The sequence below is a fragment of the Sesamum indicum genome, linkage group LG5 (genome assembly GCF_000512975.1).
Source record: "Sesamum indicum cultivar Zhongzhi No. 13 linkage group LG5, S_indicum_v1.0, whole genome shotgun sequence".
NCBI classification, from domain to species: Eukaryota; Viridiplantae; Streptophyta; class Magnoliopsida; order Lamiales; family Pedaliaceae; genus Sesamum; species Sesamum indicum.
Genome location: NC_026149.1, coordinates 16,721,136 through 16,740,502, shown reverse-complemented (window position 1 = coordinate 16,740,502; position 19,367 = coordinate 16,721,136). Strand labels below are relative to the sequence as shown.

At 30.8% G+C, this 19,367-nt stretch overlaps 3 protein-coding genes across 3 annotated transcripts in view; 1 reads left to right on the top strand and 2 right to left on the bottom strand.

Moving 5' to 3' along the window:
- Positions 1–955, bottom strand: part of LOC105162726 (ABSCISIC ACID-INSENSITIVE 5-like protein 2) — a gene marked incomplete in the record, with an annotated part of 4,583 nt that extends 3,628 nt beyond the window's left edge. Inside the window, 2 exon segments of the mRNA XM_011080830.2 lie at positions 1–519; positions 706–955. Of these exon segments, the coding sequence (XP_011079132.1) occupies positions 1–348 (348 nt within the window).
- On the bottom strand, positions 5,765–7,858 carry LOC105162725 (40S ribosomal protein S2-4-like). The gene is made up of 2 exons (XM_011080829.2): positions 7,113–7,858; positions 5,765–6,195 (listed from the first exon to the last, which is right to left on the bottom strand). The coding sequence occupies exons 1-2, from the start codon at positions 7,773–7,775 to the stop codon at positions 6,040–6,042; spliced, it is 819 nt and encodes a 272-aa protein (XP_011079131.1). The 5' UTR covers positions 7,776–7,858; the 3' UTR covers positions 5,765–6,039.
- Positions 8,740–12,390, top strand: LOC105162724 (UDP-glycosyltransferase 74E1-like). Its single transcript, XM_011080828.2, has 2 exons — positions 8,740–9,490; positions 11,569–12,390. The coding sequence occupies exons 1-2, from the start codon at positions 8,843–8,845 to the stop codon at positions 12,307–12,309; spliced, it is 1,389 nt and encodes a 462-aa protein (XP_011079130.1). The 5' UTR covers positions 8,740–8,842; the 3' UTR covers positions 12,310–12,390.

The following is a 19,367-nucleotide window of genomic DNA, read 5'->3' as shown; positions in this document are numbered from 1 at the left end:
ATCAACAGTCTTTTTGCTCAGATCCCTAGACAATGTGAGGCTCGACTGACGATTCAAAGATGAGCCTGATGCAGGGCGGCCAGGCTGCAAAGACGGCCCATAATCAACACCCTCTATCGCTTGATTATTCGCTTCAGCCGTCCACAGAGTCTTCAGAAGTTCATCAAGATTCATGCTACTCAGAGGTTTCCCCAAATCTCCCAATTGGTTCTGAACCTCATCTAGAGTGAGGCTGTACAAGGACCCTTCCCTAGCCAACGGGTTCGGTTTCGAGTCCTGTGTCTGAATTTGGGTTCCCCCAATGCTATTACCACAACCCCCTTGAGATCCCATTCTCTGAGCAACCATTCAATGGCCTCCTCCTCTTTACCCCTCTCTCTCTTCTCTCACTCTCTCCAACACACCCCACAATCTTGAACTAACTTCCTCCAGAAATGAATCCCAAAACCCCCTTAATTAACAGCAGCAAACAAATCCCCGCAGCGCAAAACTTGCAGAAAATGCAACCATTCATTCAATCTATCAAAAAAGAAGAAAGAAAAGCCCATCAAATTGAAGAACAGCATCAATCGGGCAAATGCGAGAAAGATTAAATATTTGGCCCCCAAAATCAAGAACCAGATCAAATCCAACAAAAATGCACGGAAAATTTAACCCAAAAAAAAAAAAAAGAAGAAGAAACAAGAAATGGAGAAACAGACTTACCATGAGAAATCAAAGAAGCCCAGAAAGCGAGAGAAGTCTGAGAACAAGATTTGAGTTTGCATGCAGGCAGAGAGCTGTTCCAACATTCTCTATAAGAGAACAAAAAACCCAGAAGCCATGCTGCAAAACCTGAGCTCAAAATCTAAGTCCTGAGAAATCAAAATATACAATACATGTGGACGAATAATAAATACAACAGAGATGAGAGAGATGAGAGAGAGGAGAGAGAAATCAGACCCACATTCTATTCTCCGAAAAGAGTATAAGACTATGTTAATTTTTAATGTACTTCGAATATGAAATCATAGGACACACACAAAATCGTATCATCAAATCTTATAAATTACAAATTCAAACAATTCAACAAATCAAAAGCAATGTTTGTTTTTATTAAATTATGGGGAATTGTGCATCTCCTCACAATTCGAAAGTTGGAATTCTTTATTAATTATTGTTGGTTTTCACCTTTTTTTAATTATTTATTTTCAAGAAAGATTTAACTTTTTTTTTTTTTGAGAAATAATGAAGAAAAAGAGACTCTTAAGAAATATTTCTTTTTTCCAAAGATTCTACACTTTTGATTTTTCATTGCCATCCTAGCAATTAAGTGGATCTGGGGATATAATGTCTCAAATTTGGGAAATTATAAATTATCTAATTATTGAAATATTATATTAATTAACATGGTAAAATATATTTATATACTTTTAAAGGGATTTAATGCATCAGAGTTAGTTAGACATAATTATAACAAAATTATATTTTTTGTTCTGTAACTATAAGTGTTAGCATTTTTGATCCTGTAACTTACTCTATTTATATAGTTGTTATTTTTTTTTATGATTTAGTTTTAAATATCTCATATTTGGTCATTTTTTATAAATTTAGTTAAGTATTAACAATTTTGATCCCTTCATACTGACTAGAGGTGGTAGATGAGTCGAGCCTACTCGCGAGTTTATCGAGCTCAACTGTGCTTGTTCATAAACTCGCGAGCTTTTTTTGGTTTTTTATATATATTTTTATTTTTAAATTTTTTATATATTGAATTTTATATTTTATATTTGATCGATTTTATAATCAAAATTGACCATATATTATAATTATTAATCACTATCATATATTTTATTTTGGATAATAATAAATTATGGTACTTTTATTTATACATTTAATCTTTATACAAAAATAAATTTAATCAACAACTTAGTAAATTATAATATTTTTTGTAATTAAAATTATTATTTAATATGACATATATGAACTTTATGCTATATTTTAATATATATTTGTATTACGTTATACTTTTTTTAAATTGATAGGTAATTCACTTATAATTTTTTTTTTAATCTATTTTTGAATTTTGTATTATTATCAGGATACATACTATGCATTATGTAATCTATTTTATTATTTTATGTCAAAATTTAGTGATTCATATGAATTAATTTAAAAATAATGATAATGATAATAATAGTGATGGTTGAACAATTTTAATTATTATTTTATTATATATATAATGAGATTAAAAATTTTAATCAACAATTACGATATCTTAAAATTTGGAGGCCGGATTCACATCAAATTTATATATGTATAAGACCGTGTCCATTAGATCATATCAGATGGTTTGATTTAAAATCACATGGCCTGATTCTATGATACATCGATTTGAATGATTATTTTTATGTTCTGAGCACGATATCTTGACATCCGTATATCTAATAAGTCTAAAATTTTACCAAGTGTATTTTTTTGTAAGTTTGATCTTATCTAACGGTATGATCTGAATTTTGATGGTCCGATTAACCCATGTTGTTCAACAAAATAAAATAGTGGTTACATCAATATAATAGTAACATTTATAAATATATAAATTTAATGCAGATTGTGAACACATATTAATCTCAACTATAAAATATTTTTATGTATTTTAATTGCATTATTTCAGATAATTGATACTTTCCCAATAACTTTAAACAGTTCAGAATGATTTTTTTTTATACAATTTACTAATTATATTACTACTAAACTAATCAGTAGTTTATATTTATAACAAGAAATTAGAATTTTATACTATATTTTGATATATTTAATATAGTATACATTCTACAATCTATTCTATTACTTATAAATTTATGTAAAAAATTGGTGATTCTCATTATTTAATCTAATAATAATATAGTATGCATTATACAATCTATTTTATTACTTATAAATTTATGTAAACAATTGATGATTTCTATAATTTAATATAATAATAATAATAAATAAAAATAAAAATAAAAAATCAGTTCGAGCTTGAGCTCGAGCTCGACAAAAATGGTCGATCTCGACTCGTTGCCACCCCTAAATTACTGATGTAGATATCAGTCTTGGTCCAGTAGCTATATGTTGTTAGTGCCAAAATTATCATCACATTATTAAATTTGCCAAAATATGATCAAATGTGAGATTTTTAGAACTAAGTATGTAAATAGAGAAAATTCTTGAGGATTATGGTTTTTTTTTGAAAATTATGGTTTTTTATTAGTATCAAAAGTTTAGTTCCTAAATTATATTAGGAACTTCTCACTTGCTTTCAGCATAAAAATGCTAAAATTAGGGGTATTTGTATTTTTTAAAATATTTAAAAAGTAATAATAATTATTTAATTATTTTAAGATATATTGACACTTTAATAGTTGTATTGTCATGCAAGCTCTGCATCGTTACTTGTCAAGGTAAAAACGGGTAAGCTTATGGTGAATTCACATATTTGGGGTAAATTATATTTTTGGTTCCATAAGTGGACTCGATTTCAATTTTAGTCCCATGCTAAGGGCAATTCGCACATTTGGTCCTGGAAGTGGATTTTTTTTCCAATTTCAGTTCCAATTGGGGATTTCCGTTAAAACTTAACGGCAGCTGCTGAAATCCGTTAGGTACTGTTAAATATGAAGGGAAAGCATGTAGAATTGGAAGGAAAACATGGAGAATTGGAGAAAAAATCAACAACTTGGTGGAAATTACACTATACCCTCTTCCTTCTAAAACAACACATATAGGTCAAGATACAACCAAAAAATAAACTAAAACAATTTGTCTTCGTTGCATTTGTGCAATTTTGTCCTCCATTCTATTCAGTTTTCGAAGCAATCCGGGTATGATAACCTTTGCCCTTGCACACATCGGCGGATCTTCCCAATGAAAAAAAACTACATCCGCTTCTTTTTTTCGTATACCCAAAAAACCTCCTACCTGGGTTGTCGTCGGTCCATGAGGTTTTCAAAATCGCAAGCCTTCCACAATGACAAAAATTTTCTCTATTACCAGCCATATTTTGTGAGATATTTTTCTATAAAATGCAAGAGAGAAATGAAGAAATGGGATTTAAATAGAAGGAAGAGGGTATAATGTAATTTCCACCAAGTTGTTGATTTTTCCTCCAATTCTCCATGCTTTCCCTCCATATTTAACAACACCTAATGGATTTCAGCAGCTGCCGTTAAGTTTTAACGGAAATTCCCAACCGGGACTGAAATTGGAAAAAAAATCCACTTATCGGACCAAATGTGCGAATTGCCCTTAGTATGGGACTAAAATTGGAATCGGATCCACTTATGGGACCAAAAATGTAATTTACCCACATATTTGCAACTCCGATTGAAATCACTACATATTAAAATAACACTAAGATTAGGGTGGAGGTTGCAATTTATAGTTTAAATTATTATTTCGCATACTTTAACAATTGGAAAAGGGGGGACTTAAAATAAATAAATAATAATTCATCTTTTCAATTAAAAAAAAAAGAAAAAGATAATACCACTCCCTTTTTTTAAAATTTGGTATAATTATAAATAAATTTCATATGATATAAAAAATTTCATTAGTAACTTTCGTCCAATAAATAAGTCATTTATTAGTGAAATTTATTTAATTTACTGATATTAACAAAAAAATAAATAAAATTTCATATTTATTTCCATTGACTTATCATTGATTATAGCACGTTAAATAAATATTTTTATAGTCAAATATCTTTTTACATCTTCACATGTAAATGCATATAAGGAGGTGTATTTTCATCGTTATAAGGATAATTTAATTCGAAAAATTTACTTTACCTATAATAAATTAATAATAAATTGATAATATATATAATTTTTTATTTAATTTCTTTTGTTAATGTCGATAAATTTTGATCAATGAAGAGACGTAGTTACTAGACAGGTACAAACCTCAATAGTACTATATATAATTTTTTAAAATATAAAAAAATTATATATAATTATATTAAATCTCAAAAGATAAAAGTGTAATTATTCTCGAGAAGTGAGGTGAAATGTCTACAACCCTCGTGTGGTAGTTTAAAATGGGCCAAGAGCAATGATCAAGGGTTTAGCAAGGAGCCCACCTACCACTATTGGAGCCCAAACGAAAGAAACAATACCAGAATGAACAGGGAAGAGTTTATATTATTTAGGGTTAACTAACACTTAGACATTCTCTAAAAATATAAAATTTAAAATTTAATTTAAAATTATATTTACACCCTTTTCAAATATTTTTTTTTGTTTACTCACATACTGACTCGACAAATAAAATTACATAAATTTTTAATTTGCCGTCATTTAACATGCTTTTACATATTTTTACATCTATAAAAAAGAAAATACAATATATGTATAAATGAAGTTAATATTATTAAAATTTTCTCACTATAAATACAAATTATTACATAAAAGTATTAAATATATAATAAAATTAAAATTTTATATAATTCTTTTATAATCATCAGTATTTTTTGATCAAACTCTCAAAACTAATAATAAATGTAAACAATAAATTTATAAAAGGAACTGTAAATATATAAAACTTGATGAAAAAATATAATTTCATATTTTCATTAGAGTCTTATGAGCCTACGCGTAATTAAGCCTAGTATTCGTAACAATCACAGTCACAATAGAAGGCATTCCTCAGAGAAGGGGAAGAAAATCTAGTTTACAACAATTAGCTTTACCTTCAAAGTAACTATCATCAATTTTGCCTATTGACCTATGAAGAAAGCTGTACATTAACATTAAAATCTAAGCCTTCAGTATAAATACAGGCATAATAATGTATGTATAAGTGATAGTACAGCATTATCCATGAAAACCGCAAGATTGTTTGAATCGAACTTAAGATCACAACCAAGAAAATTTGGGATCAAGAAGGCAGCAAAAGTCCCTTGCATTAAGAAAGAAAGGAAGGAAGACAAAGTATCCAATCAAACTCCCAATAAACAGACCTGTTTACCATAAAAGTGAATTTAACATTAGGCAAAATTTAAACTTGTAAGTTCTTTCCTCAAGCCTCAGCATCGTCAACAACATGAACAATCTTGCCCGTCGGCTTCGCCAGCAGATCGGTGTATTCTTGGAATGGAGACTTTGTGAATCTGGTCTCCCTCCAGAAGTCCGGAGTTAGGAAGCCGTAGGTCTTCAAGAGGCATTCAAAAGTTGCCTGTAAAGAAACACAAGTGTCAAATTACTTGTTGAGCAGACTACAACTGAGACCTAGACTTGGTAGAGTTAATTCTTTTAGCATTTATTGAGTATCATTTGAGTCCCAAATTAAACCACAATACTACCCACGCCCCCACAAACCAAAAAAGAGAACTGTTAAAAAATATGCAAAACTCTCTTGGGGAAATATGTCACATCATTTCATGAGAATTTCGAATTTCAGTACATTCTTTCAGAAAAACCATGTGATATACATCAGCAGAAGCATCTTTAGGATTAATGAAGTTTAAGCATATCAACCATGGGCAACAAGAGTACCAAGCGCCAAGAGATTACATGAAAATGACCAATCCAAAGTTGGATAAACCTAAACTTACATATGTACTCCATGAGGATTACACAGTTAAGAGTATGAATGATCACACAAGAGTTAAAGATTCTAAATATATTCAGGTCCAAAGTTCCATACAGCAGCTGCAACATGCTAAACACAGAAACAATAATCAAATTCCACCTAGTCATGCACGCCAAGACAAAGGAATCTAAATTAGCAAACGCAAATCATAGGATCATTAAAAATAGCCAGATATGCACAGATTATGGGAGTATGGAAACATAGTGAATCAGTGAGATATCATCCGTAATCAGGATATCTCGAAACTTGAACTGTGATACTGATCAAACCTTAACATTCTTACACCAAATCAATTTACAATAACTGCAATTTCATTCAGGTGATTAAATCTAAATTCCATTAATAAATAAAATACAGTCTCAAAGGCAAAACTTCAAATATCCATGTTATACCTAGTTGATTAATCATAATACTCATATTCATAACGCTAGAGGATATTGAACACAACATAAAAAGTGAAGTAACCCAAAAATAATGAGATAATGCAGCGAAAGTTATACCTTGACAAAGTTCCCAAGAGTCTTAGTGGATCCACGTGATGAGGTGAAAACGTCCTCAATACCCGCAAACTGGAGCACCTTCTTCGGGACACGCGCCGCCACAATCCCAGCACCACGTGGTGCAGGGACCATTCGCACTGTAACAGACCCACACTTCCCGGTAACCTTGCACGGCACAGTGTGTGGCTTCCCGATCTTGTTCCCCCAGTACCCTCTCCTCACAGGGATAACAGACAGCTTAGCCAATATGATGGCGCCGCGAATTGCAGTAGCCACCTCCTTGGAGCATTTCACCCCGAGGCCCACGTGGCCGTTACCGTCCCCGACAACCACGAACGCCTTGAACCGAGTCCTCTGACCGGCCCGGGTCTGCTTCTGAACTGGCATGATTTTCATCACTTCGTCCTTCAGTGAGGGTCCAATCAGGGCATCGACAATTTGGTACTCCTTGATTGGGAGAGAGTGGAGGTAGATTTGCTCCACCGACTTGATCTTACCATCCCTTACCAACCGTCCCAGCTTCGTCACCGGCACCCACTTCTCCTCCTCGGTCTCACGGCGAGGACGGCGGCCGCGTCCACGACCTCCCCTGTCTCCTCCGCGGCCACGGCCACCGAACCCACGCCCGAAACCGCCGCGATCTCCTGAGCCTCTCTCTGCCATGATTCTAGCTAAGGGACGCTAATGTCTGCGAAATTGAGAGAAGAGCCTGCGTGCTAGTGTTTGTGGCAGAGTGAAACCCTAGAATACTTTATATACAAAAAGCTATATGGCTTAGGGTTTGCTTACAAACAAGCCCAATTTCATCATGTAATCCAATTTTCTTATTGGGCCTCATTCTTAGTGGCCCATCCAAAATTATATGCCTCAGCATCTAAAACAGGATTCAGATAAAAAAATTTCAAGGAACGTTTTCAGACAAGAAGACGAGATTTTGTATAAAATTAGACAACTCCAATCATGAATGTTGTTACTTTTGATATACTTGTTCATATCATATTTTATCGAGTTAAATCAATTATAAAATAAATATAATATACTTATTATGTGATTAGTTATTTTTTCTGAATTTTGTATTAATCACACAACAATTGTATTGCACTTGTTATATAATTAATTCAAAATTTGCCAAACTGGATTCATACTAGAATTTCTCCAATTTTGTAACTTTTTTTTAATGAACTAATTACAATCATCAATTTTATTAGTCAACAGTCACTATATTGATCTGTATCAAATTTCCAGAATTAATCAATAACTACTTAGTTGACGCTCGTATGAAATTTGAACATATGATTATGAATTTCATCAATTAAACCAGACCTTATGTTCAAAACGTGAGCCCCTTCGTATTATTGTATTTCAATGGGAAAAATGCAAACAGTCTCTAGTAAATGAGAAAATTACCTCCTATAAAAAAAGAATAGCAATTTACCTCATTGTATCTTTTAAAATACAACAATTTATCTCCTATTGTGCTTTTTAAAATAAAGCAATTTACCTCCTTATCTAAGAAGATAAATTATTTTATTTTAAAAAATACATAAAATAAATTATTATTTTTTATTGTAAAAAAAATAATTTATTTGTTTATAATATTATAGAATGTAAATGGCGTTGGGCCCTATTTAAATATGTCCCAACTCCCAAGTGCAGCAATACATTTCATGTTCAATGTCTTAACTTCTAACAAACGGACAACGTTGGAAGAGTCGTCACTCTGAGCCACCATGGATACAGACCAAGAATGCAAAGCTCACTGTTTAATCTTGCCCCATCCGACCCAAGGTCACATCAACCCGATGCTCCAATTCGCCAAGCGCTTAACCTGCAAACACATCAAAGTCACTCTAGCACTTACCAGATTCTTACTCAGCACCACGCCCGGGTTCTCCGGCGGATCCATATCCGTCCGGGCAATCTCCGACGGCTTCGACGAAGGCGGGCGGGCACAAGCCAAGAGCTCCGATGAATACCAGGCCCGGTTCCAGAAAATCGGGCAAGAAACACTTGCTGACCTGCTCCAAGATCTCGCGGGCTCGGGTTGCCCCGTGGACTGCGTGGTTTACGACCCGTTTATGCCGTGGGCTTTGGATGTGGCCAAGGGGTTGGGGTTGTTCGCGGCGGCGTTTTTCACGCAGTCGTGCGCGGTGGACAACATTTATCATCATGTGTACAGAGGGGAGCTGGAGCTGCCGCTTTCGGGCGGTGAAGTGGTGGTTCCCGGGTTGCCGGCGATGAGACCCGACGAGATGCCTTCGTTTATTTACGATCACGGGTCGTATCCGGGGACTTTTCAAATGGTTCTGAATCAGTTCCGGAATGTTGACAAGGCGGATTGGATCTTCATCAACACTTTCGATGAGTTGGAAGAAGAGGTAATTAACTTCAAGGCTTAATATTGCATTTTTCATCCTTTAATCATAATTATTTATCTTTTTAATCCTTTATATTCTTAAAATTATAAAATAATCGTGCATATATATTTGACTGAAAAATTAAAATCGGGCATCGGGGATACACACGAGACTTTCGACCGGTTCTGAATTTTCTGGCCTAATATGTCATAAATTTGCTAAATCTAAAAAATATACAGAATTATTTACAATTATAACAATATAAAAAACTAAAATGCCATGCATAAATATATATTTTTTTCAAATAAGGAATTTTTTTAAATTTAAAATGTGCTATTTCGTTTTTATGGTTGGAAACTTACATGTGCTTAATTGTCTTTATTGTTGATGACATATTTAGTTAGGAAAAAATGCAAGCAACCCCCTTGTGATATCATAAATGAGTAAATTATCCCTTTATAAAAAAAATAAATAGCAATTTACCTTTCTATATCTTTTAAAATACAATAATTTACTCCCTATAACTTTTAAAATGAAACAATTTACCTCTCTATATAAGGAGGTAAATTGCTTCATTTTTAAAAAGTATAAGAGGATAAATTACCATATTTTTTCATATAAGGGTAATGTGCTCATTTTTAATATTACAGTGTGATAAATTGATATTTACCCTATTTAGTTAGGTGCATGAATTATCTTTTGATATATATATATATATATAAGGTGTAAAAGTATCATATAGTATAAATTAGGTCATGTTAGGTGTTGGATTTATATGATACCTTAATTTGACCTTTTCAATGATATGTCCAATCACACATATCTTTTGATGTCATGTTTAATTAATTGAAGTTTATGTCATATCACTTTATAATAATGGTTGTTGGTTTATTGTTATTAATTATTGAGTATTTATATATATTTAATACAAAAAATTATACAAAATTTTCATGAGTTTTGTCCAACATAAATAAACCTCCTTTGAGATGTAAACAAGTTACGTTGAAATAAATTTTTTGTAATTTTTTTTTTTTTTTGAAAAAAAGGGGTAATATGCAAAAAATTCTCTAGTATTTTCATGAAATTGTGGACATTCCTCGACCATGATAAAAAAATAGAGAGCAAAATCACATGACCGTGATACGAGTAGGTGTTTAGAAGATGGAAATCAGAGATGAAAAAATATCGATTAATAATTTTCATCTTTCAAAGCAAAAAATATTTTTGTTTCAAAATTTTAAAATAAAATTTAAAAACAAAGATGAATCTTTTTCAGAATTGCCATTTTTGAAAAAAATTAAGAAAATAAAATTATAAGAAAAAATCCGTCTTTAATTTCGAACATTTCTCATCCAAACCTAACTGAAAAGGGTATAGTAGTAAATGGAGAATTATTAGAGAGGTGCACATTATGAGTGGAACTAAATGTGTCGAAAAAAATTCAATTTTAGGACTATTTTAAAATTTACGTAAAATCACGAAAAAAAAAATGTAAACTCTTATTTTGTAGGATGAAAAATGCAATTTAACCCACTTTACACTTGTATTTGATTTAATATAATGTGTCTTTTTGGAAAAAAAATATAGTTTTTTACATTTACATTTGACATTCATATGTTGTACGGTAAATTATAGCCACCCTCGAGATTTAGTATACGTACAAATAGCTCTTAATTATAAATATTATTCGAGATTTAGTATTATAAACATTTATCTAACAACGAGTCATTCCGCTAGCCTTCATTAGGTTTCTATTCAATTTTTGTAGTGAACTGACTAAATTGTCATTTTTTTATAAAGTATAATTTTATAGAATTTTCTAAATTATTTTTGTGGATTGACATTTAGGAGCTGCATAATTATTTTTTACTTGACGGCAGTATTTATAATTTTTTAAACAAAGAGAAATATTTATAATTTTATTAAATTTGAGGAAAGGTAGCTGCAATTTGCCCTACGTTTTCTGGGCGAGATATTATAATACACAATTGAAATAGAAGACACAAAGAAGGTGTGAAGTAGTTAATCAATGTCTGTAAAATCCAATTTCAATCTTAGGACAATGCTAAACTATAGTAGGAATAATTGTTGAATGGTAGGTACTCGAATGGATGTCAAGATCGTTGCGGGTGAAGGCAATAGGACCAGCCATACCATCAATGTACTTAGACAAACGTTTGCAGGATGACAGAGAATATGATTTCACTATCTTCAAGCCAGACACCAATGCCTGCAAGAACTGGCTGAATCAAAGACAACCTAAATCAGTCATTTATGTCTCATTTGGAAGTTTGGCTCAGTTAACTGCTGAGCAAACCCTAGAGCTAGCATGCGCTCTGAGAGCCTGCGGCAACCATTTCTTATGGGTGGTCCGATCATCGGAAGAAGCTAAGCTTCCAGAAAACTTCTCAGAGGAGACGTCGGAGAAAGGACTGATAGTGTCGTGGTGCCCTCAGCTAGAGGTGTTGGCACACGAGGCTGTAGCCTGCTTCATCACGCACTGTGGCTGGAATTCGACTCTCGAGAGCCTGAGTCTCGGGGTCCCTATAGTGGGGATGCCACAATGGACTGACCAGAGCACGAACGCTAAGTTTGTGACAGAAGTCTGGGGGACTGGGATTAGGGCTCAAGCGGATGAGGAAGGATTAGTGAGACGAGAAGAGATAGTTCGCTGTGTGAAGAATGTTATGGAGGGGGAGGAAGGGAAGGTTGTTAGTACAAATGCCGCCAAATGGAGTAGTATTGCCAGAGCGGCGGTAGATGAGGGAGGGAGTTCCGATAGAAATATTGAAGAATTTGTTCGTGCGTTGACGATGAATCCTCGTACTGGGGTAATTTGACCGAGACATCTTATACTATATCATTTGTATTTCACTGTATGGAATCTAAAATTCACGTTATATATTTCAATTTTTCGTATACAACATATCTTACAACAACTTATAAATTTCAAAACATCTGCTTATAACTCAAAAACTAACTTTTTATCTGCCTATTATCTAAAATAGTTTTTACAACAACACAAATTTGGAAGTAAAATAAAAAGGTTAAAAAGTTAGGCAATGATATATAACATTTTTTCAAATAATTTCCCCCCAAAATTTAGTCTAATTATTGCTTTTTCATTGGGCTAAATCCTATCTTGAATAATAGAAGTGCGAGGATCTTGCTTCCCAACTCCTATCTTGCCACTTAAATCCAGTCATTTCAACTAGCTAGACATAATCTTGGGCAATCATTACACTTGAATCAAGATGTGCAGGTGATTGAACTCGATAGGTCTAACCCAATTTAAAATTAAATTGACCCAATAAAAAAAATAGATTGATCTGACCCAATCAAACTGATTCTGACCGATCCCAAATATCAGTGCATGGGAACTAACCCAAGATTGCATGATCCTGAGTTTGAGTCTACCAGTTCGAGCTAGTGGGTCAGGCCCAACTTGGCCTTGTTTTTTTTTTTTTAAATAAAGCATATTGTGTAACATTTGTATTATTCTTCTCAATTGATTGTACTAATAAGTTTTTGAAACTTTTGAAACTCTAAAATCTTTATTTTTATTGTTCAAATTTTAAATTTTTAGTACAGTAATTTATTAATATTCTTTTTTTTTCAAAGTTTATTTAAGTACTTTTAGGCTTGTTACTATCTAAGTTTATTATTGTTAACTTATTAGTCAATTCTTTTTTTAAGTTCATTACGTTGGTTTAATTTTTTTTTCTCCACTTATGAATTTCTGTTCGAATTAATTTATTATTTATATATATGTCAGAGGACAATATTGTTCTAAGTAACACCTCAATTTTATAAATAAAAAATAAAAGGCCAAACCCAGCCTAGTCCGAGTCTAGATCAGGCCCCAATCGAGCTGGCCCGTAGACTGAGCCTAAACTTAAAAATGAACCCAATTGGAGTTTATTCAAAAATCGAGGATCACCCTGAGACCAGACATGAATAGTACTGGGCTGATCTTAAGTCGACCGGTTCATATCGGTTCTGAACTGATCCAACCCTCTTTACACCTCGACATTTTGTACATATCACAGAGTTAATTATATTTCTATTACATTCGATACTTTATATATTGGATGCGTAAATGATTGTAATAAAAAAAGAACATATAAAAACTCATTTTATTGAGAGCCCATAAGTTGATATAACTCAGAGTGAAGCCCATCTCAACACTTAAGAATGACAACAATCAAAATTTAAATCCACTCCCAACTTACCTAACCTATTTATTACATTGCAGGACACAACAACGAGTCCACCTTCAGCCCACTTGGTAGCTCCGCACAACGGTCAGTCTTAAAAGATCTCCGCCGTTCATCATGTCATAAGATTCATAAATCCCACATCACGTATGATAAGTATGGTCCAAGATTTGCCCAAAAACTTCCACTTATGGCACAATTCCCAAGTGCAAATTTTCATTGCATAATGAATATAATTTTATAAAATAGTATGTTATATAACTTATAATTTTTTATTCAATTATATATAAATGTAATACACTTTAAGTACATTTTAACGGTGCAAAATGTATTTAACCTAAATAAAAATAACATAATTGTAAATAAATAAAAGGTAAAATACATCCACATCCCCTAAAATTTAGCATAATTATAAATCTTTTTTTATTATTTGAAAAATTATAAATACCTCTCTGATTTTAGCATTCGTCTAACAGCAAACTCATTTTCTAATTTCTAATATTATAAATGTCCAGAATTTCTAATATTTTTTTTATGAACTAATATGTCCTGTAGATTATTTAATTTACCCGTCCTCAAATATTTTTACATTTTCTCAAAATATTTGTTTTAAGAAAGTCCAGAATTTCTAATATTTTTTTTATGAACTAATATGTCCTGTAGATTATTTACTTTACCCGTCCTAAAATATTTTTACATTTTCTCAAAATATTTGTTTTAAGAAAAGAAAATCAACTGAAGTAAAGTAGTGATATCCACCTCATTATCCAGTGACTACATAATTAATTTTTGTTCGAAAGAATACTTATAATTTTTTAAATAATAAAATAATATTTATAATTATGTTAAACTTAAATAAAATTACTGTAATTTACCCATAAAAATAATATATATATTAATGTATGTTGGTAAAAAAATATTAACCTACAAGGGTAAAAAAGTAATTTAACATATATGAGGCACATATTAAACAAATGCAACCCACCACACCATATAACTTCCAACACTATTATAAATACCAAAATATGAATTTTTTAAGGCAATCACTATTCATTGATTTGACTCTTTTTCTTGTAAAAAGATCTCTCTCAAAAATCGCATTTTCACCTGATGTGTAATTGTGCCGTAGATAAAATTTTCAATTTCATCCTTTAGTAAAAACCTCAACCACATCATATATATATATATGTGTGTGTCCAAATTCTGACAGGTTCTTTCCCACTTAGAATTCCAATTGAACAGGCATGCATGGTGGTTCACATGAGATGAGGGGTCATTCCAATTACAGACAAAACCCCAAAGAAGGGAGTGGTCATTCATATGATTTGAGCTTTTGCTTTTTTCCTAAGAAAAAGTGATAAAGATAACAATGTAAAAAGTTTGCAATCATTCATCAAATCATTATCTTTAACAGCCTACTGCTCTTTGTTCTCGTGTCGGCAAAATTATATTTTTAGTACCATAAAATAGATAATTCAATACTTTAAATTATTTATTTTTTGAAATGTTAAAAAAATTCTAATATTGAATGTTGTCTTTCTTTTTCCCCGATTTATATCATCAATCAACAAAAGTATTATTTCTGCCAAGCAGATGAAATTACGCTTTTAGTTTTTTGATTTACGAGGTTTTTTAAAATTGTCCTAAAATTAAAAAATTCAACACATTTGGTCATATATTTTACGGAAAAAATTACACATTTGTGCTGCATGTGACCATTTTCTTGTGGAAATTCCAGTGGAAAATGGTCCGAGATAGTGACGAGCAAACTGGTGTGGTCGGTATAATAAATTAAAACAAAAAAAAAATTAGAGGAGAAAATATAAAAAAAAAAATCATAACTCGAGAAGCAAAATGTTTTTGACCCTTAATTATATGTAATAAGTGATAATAATTTTTATTTTATTAGTAATAAAATTGTACAAAAATAATTTATTTATGGTTAATTAATGACCATGATAATTAAATTAAAAATAAAAAATAGTATTTAAAATAATTAGTGACACATTAATAGTGACGATTAACGAGCAAAGAAATAGTTGTTGTAGTTGAGTTGTCATTAAATTGGTAGTACTCATATACATGTCATTAATTTGCAATAATGACAACTATAACATATATAACTTTTGCTACTGTTACATTTTTAATAAAAAGGAAATTGCATTCTCGTCCTTAAATTTTGGCCTAATTACATATATATATATATATATATTTGTTAGATTAAAAAATACAATTACCCCAAATGAAATTAGTAAAATTGATAATACATGTCTGAAAAGTGTGTAAAGTACAAAAATTTCATAAAGTTTTTTCAACCCAAAAAAAAAACTAAAAGAATATATTTTTGAAAGGACGAAAAAGTCCTTGGTAAAATATTAAGAATTTGTGTTCAGACATAAACCATCATTCTGTTGCTCTCTCAAACAAACCTTCGCTCTCATTTCTCCCCATGTCCGGCCGTCGACTATGAGGTCACTTCCGTCACATATGCTCGACTCCTCTCTACCAATTCAGTATTGTCTTTTCTTTCGATTCACTCTTGTCTATTTATTTCTGTACGTTTCATTCTCATCCCATTATCTCTTTTTACTAGAAAATAATCACTGAATTTTTTTCGGAAACATGTCGATCACTAGTCGAAATCCTATCGACTGGAGTTAAACATAAGAGAGAAGAAACTTCAGGTAGAGTACCGTAATTATTTTTAAACTGATCATGATGTATTTAAAATTAATAGAAAAAAACCTCAGGAGTGTAGATGTAATTTATCCTTTTAAAAATTATATTATAATATAATAAAAAGTATTATTACTAAATATTATTATTGCACATTTAAATATTGCTTTAATATTAATTTTAATACTTAAATACATCTTCCAACAAAAATTATAAACACCTTATACTTGAAAAGTAAAGGAATCTCAAATTTTCTTAATTAATAACTGGCCGTCGTGGCACATCGTCACTCTGTGCATATAACAAATAATCGTTCATACTTTTAAAATGAATTATACAAACCACTTATTACGTTTCACAAAAAAAACTGTACTATGCATATTATCGACATAATAAAAAATCAAATATTTACGATGACAGAAATCGCCGTTTATGAGTGAAAAAAGTCTGGAAATGAAGCTATCAAACTAGAAATAGCATAGCAATTGCAAGTGGTTGATAAAGGGGCACATAAAGTTGCTTAAGATGGATAGTTATTAAATTGCACAACCACAACTATCATATTCAAGTTAGCACCTATAAATATATAATTGATTATTGCACTTTCTAACACTTTTAGGTCCTGTAAGAAAATATTTAGCAGCCCCACAATGTGCTGGCTCCAAATATTTTTTCTATTTGAATAATGGATTTGGTTTAATGTATGGTAAGAATTTCTCAAAATATATGGTGTCATTTTAATTTGAAGTTATAGATAGTGTAATTTTATTTAATTTGAATTAGGGCCCTAGTGTCTTTAAAAGACAGTGGTGTTATAGCATGAATTAAGAGGATGTTTTTGGAAAAATATATATTAAAAGAAAAGCTTGTTTTTAGAATTTTTCTTTTAAATAATATGAAAAATATAGAGGATTATATACTTGGTGGAAGGAAAAAAATGAAAGGGAAAAAAGAGTTTTTCAAAACACTTTGAGATCTTTTTATGTATATATTAATTCAAAGTTACTGAGGTTTGATGTAATTAAACGTAATTTTTTTATAATTTGAAAAATATTAAATTTAGTAATCCCAACGTTTATTTTTATCTAATAAATATATTGTTTCTTTAGTTATTATGCACTAAATTTGCTGATATTAGTAAAAAAAAAAAAAGAGAAAAATCAAAATCCATGTTTCCGTTAATTGACTTATTACATGTTACATAAATATTTTTCTGATCAAATTATCCATATACATATTCATACGATAGTTTATGTGATGAGATATATTTTTCACCCTTATGAAGGTAGTTAGGTAAAAATAAAATTGTTTGATGGATAATAAATCAGTAACAAATCAATTTGGGGTAAATATGAGTTTTCATTCAAGTTTTTAAAGTGTATCAACAAATTAATTTGGTAAATTTTTGACTAATGGAAGAATCTATTTATTAGACAGAAATAAATATAAAGAGTATTAGACATAATTTTTCAAACTAAAAAGTGTGTACGTATAATTACACCAACTTCAATAAAGTGCGGCGTAATAGAATAGAATATACAATAAAATTTAAAAATTTAATTCTTTGTTAAGACTCAAAATGCACAGTAAATTGAATTGGATTAGCCGGCTCAAACTCGAATTATATGCAATAAAAAGATGAGTTGGTTTGGCTCAAACCCGTTTTTGGACCGACATATCCCAGTGCCACAAGACAGGTGGGCTGGACTTGGGTCGAGCTAGCTAAGCCATTTTTTTAAAATATTTTTTATTTTTTTTTCTAAGTTGAATATTCTAATGTGTTTTTTTTATAATTTTGAAACTCTGAAAAATTGTATCTTTATTGTTCTATTTCTAAATTTGTAGCACATTTATTCATTAATACTCTTTGTCTATTTTTTTAAAATTTTTATTTTAAGTTATTTTTTAATTTATTATTATCTAAGTTTATTATTATAAATTTATCGATAAAATATTATTTAAGTTTAATTAATAGTCTAACTGTTTTTTTATAAATTTTTATGCAATTTAATTTATTATTTATTTATTTTATAAGACAATTATAATTTAAGTAATTGTTCATGGGAACACCTCAAATTTATTTATTTATTTTTTTTATAAAAAGGCACATCTAGGCTTGGTTTGGATCCGAGCCTATATTGGGCCTAGTTCGAGCTCAACTAATGGGTTGAGTCTGAATTTAAAAATGATCAAATTAGGACATATTTAAAAGCTCAAAATCAGTATGAGACCAACTATGAACAATAGCAACTGTTCTTGAGTCAATTTTTTTTCTTTTTAAAAATTGGTTCGTACTAGTTCTGGATCGACCCAATCTTATGAATGTTGATTTAAGATTGTTGTCAAAGAAATTTTTTTATCCAAATCAAGTTTGGTCGAACCAAAACAATCACAAATCAATTGTATCATACTTGCTATATGATAGTTCACTTTTCATGAACTCTACACCAATTACATAATAAATGTATTGTACTCATCATATAATTGATTCACATTCAGCCAAACTCGACCTGGGCTATAATTTCCCGTTGCGAAGGAGGTCCTCAGCATTATTCAAGGACATCCAAAATTCAGCATGACATTATTGCAAATAGATGTCTTTTCTATTACATGGAAAGTTTTGGACAGTATATGCATATATATATATAGAAAAATATAAGCAATCTCCTTGTAATATTGCAAATGAGCAAATTATTCTCTTATGAAAAAGTAAATAATGATTTACCTCTCTATATTTTTTAAAATATAATAATTTATCCCCTATAATTTTAAAAATAAAACAATTTATAAATTGTTATTCACCCTCTCTATATATATACATTAATTGTTCTAGCTGTTTCACTGTTATAAATTATTTCTTGTGCAGCAATTTCCACACAACTGATCCTACCTACTTAAAATCCAGATCGAGTTCAGGAATTTGCAGAAGCATTTCAGGTTGAACCTCTGTGTACCAACAGAGAGAAACTCTTACTAAAACAATTGGTGTTTGTTGTGTGTGTTTC

Excerpts from the sequence above, each read along its gene's own strand:
- LOC105162725 (XM_011080829.2), bottom strand. The coding sequence starts at position 7,775 with ATGGCAGAGAGAGGCTCAGGAGATCGCGGCGGTTTCGGGCGTGGGTTC. Across the intron at positions 6,196-7,112 it reads CTCTTGGGAACTTTGTCAAG|GCAACTTTTGAATGCCTCTT; the intron begins GTATAACTTTCG and ends GTTTCTTTACAG.
- LOC105162724 (XM_011080828.2), top strand. The coding sequence starts at position 8,843 with ATGGATACAGACCAAGAATGCAAAGCTCACTGTTTAATCTTGCCCCAT. Across the intron at positions 9,491-11,568 it reads TCGATGAGTTGGAAGAAGAG|GTACTCGAATGGATGTCAAG; the intron begins GTAATTAACTTC and ends GTTGAATGGTAG.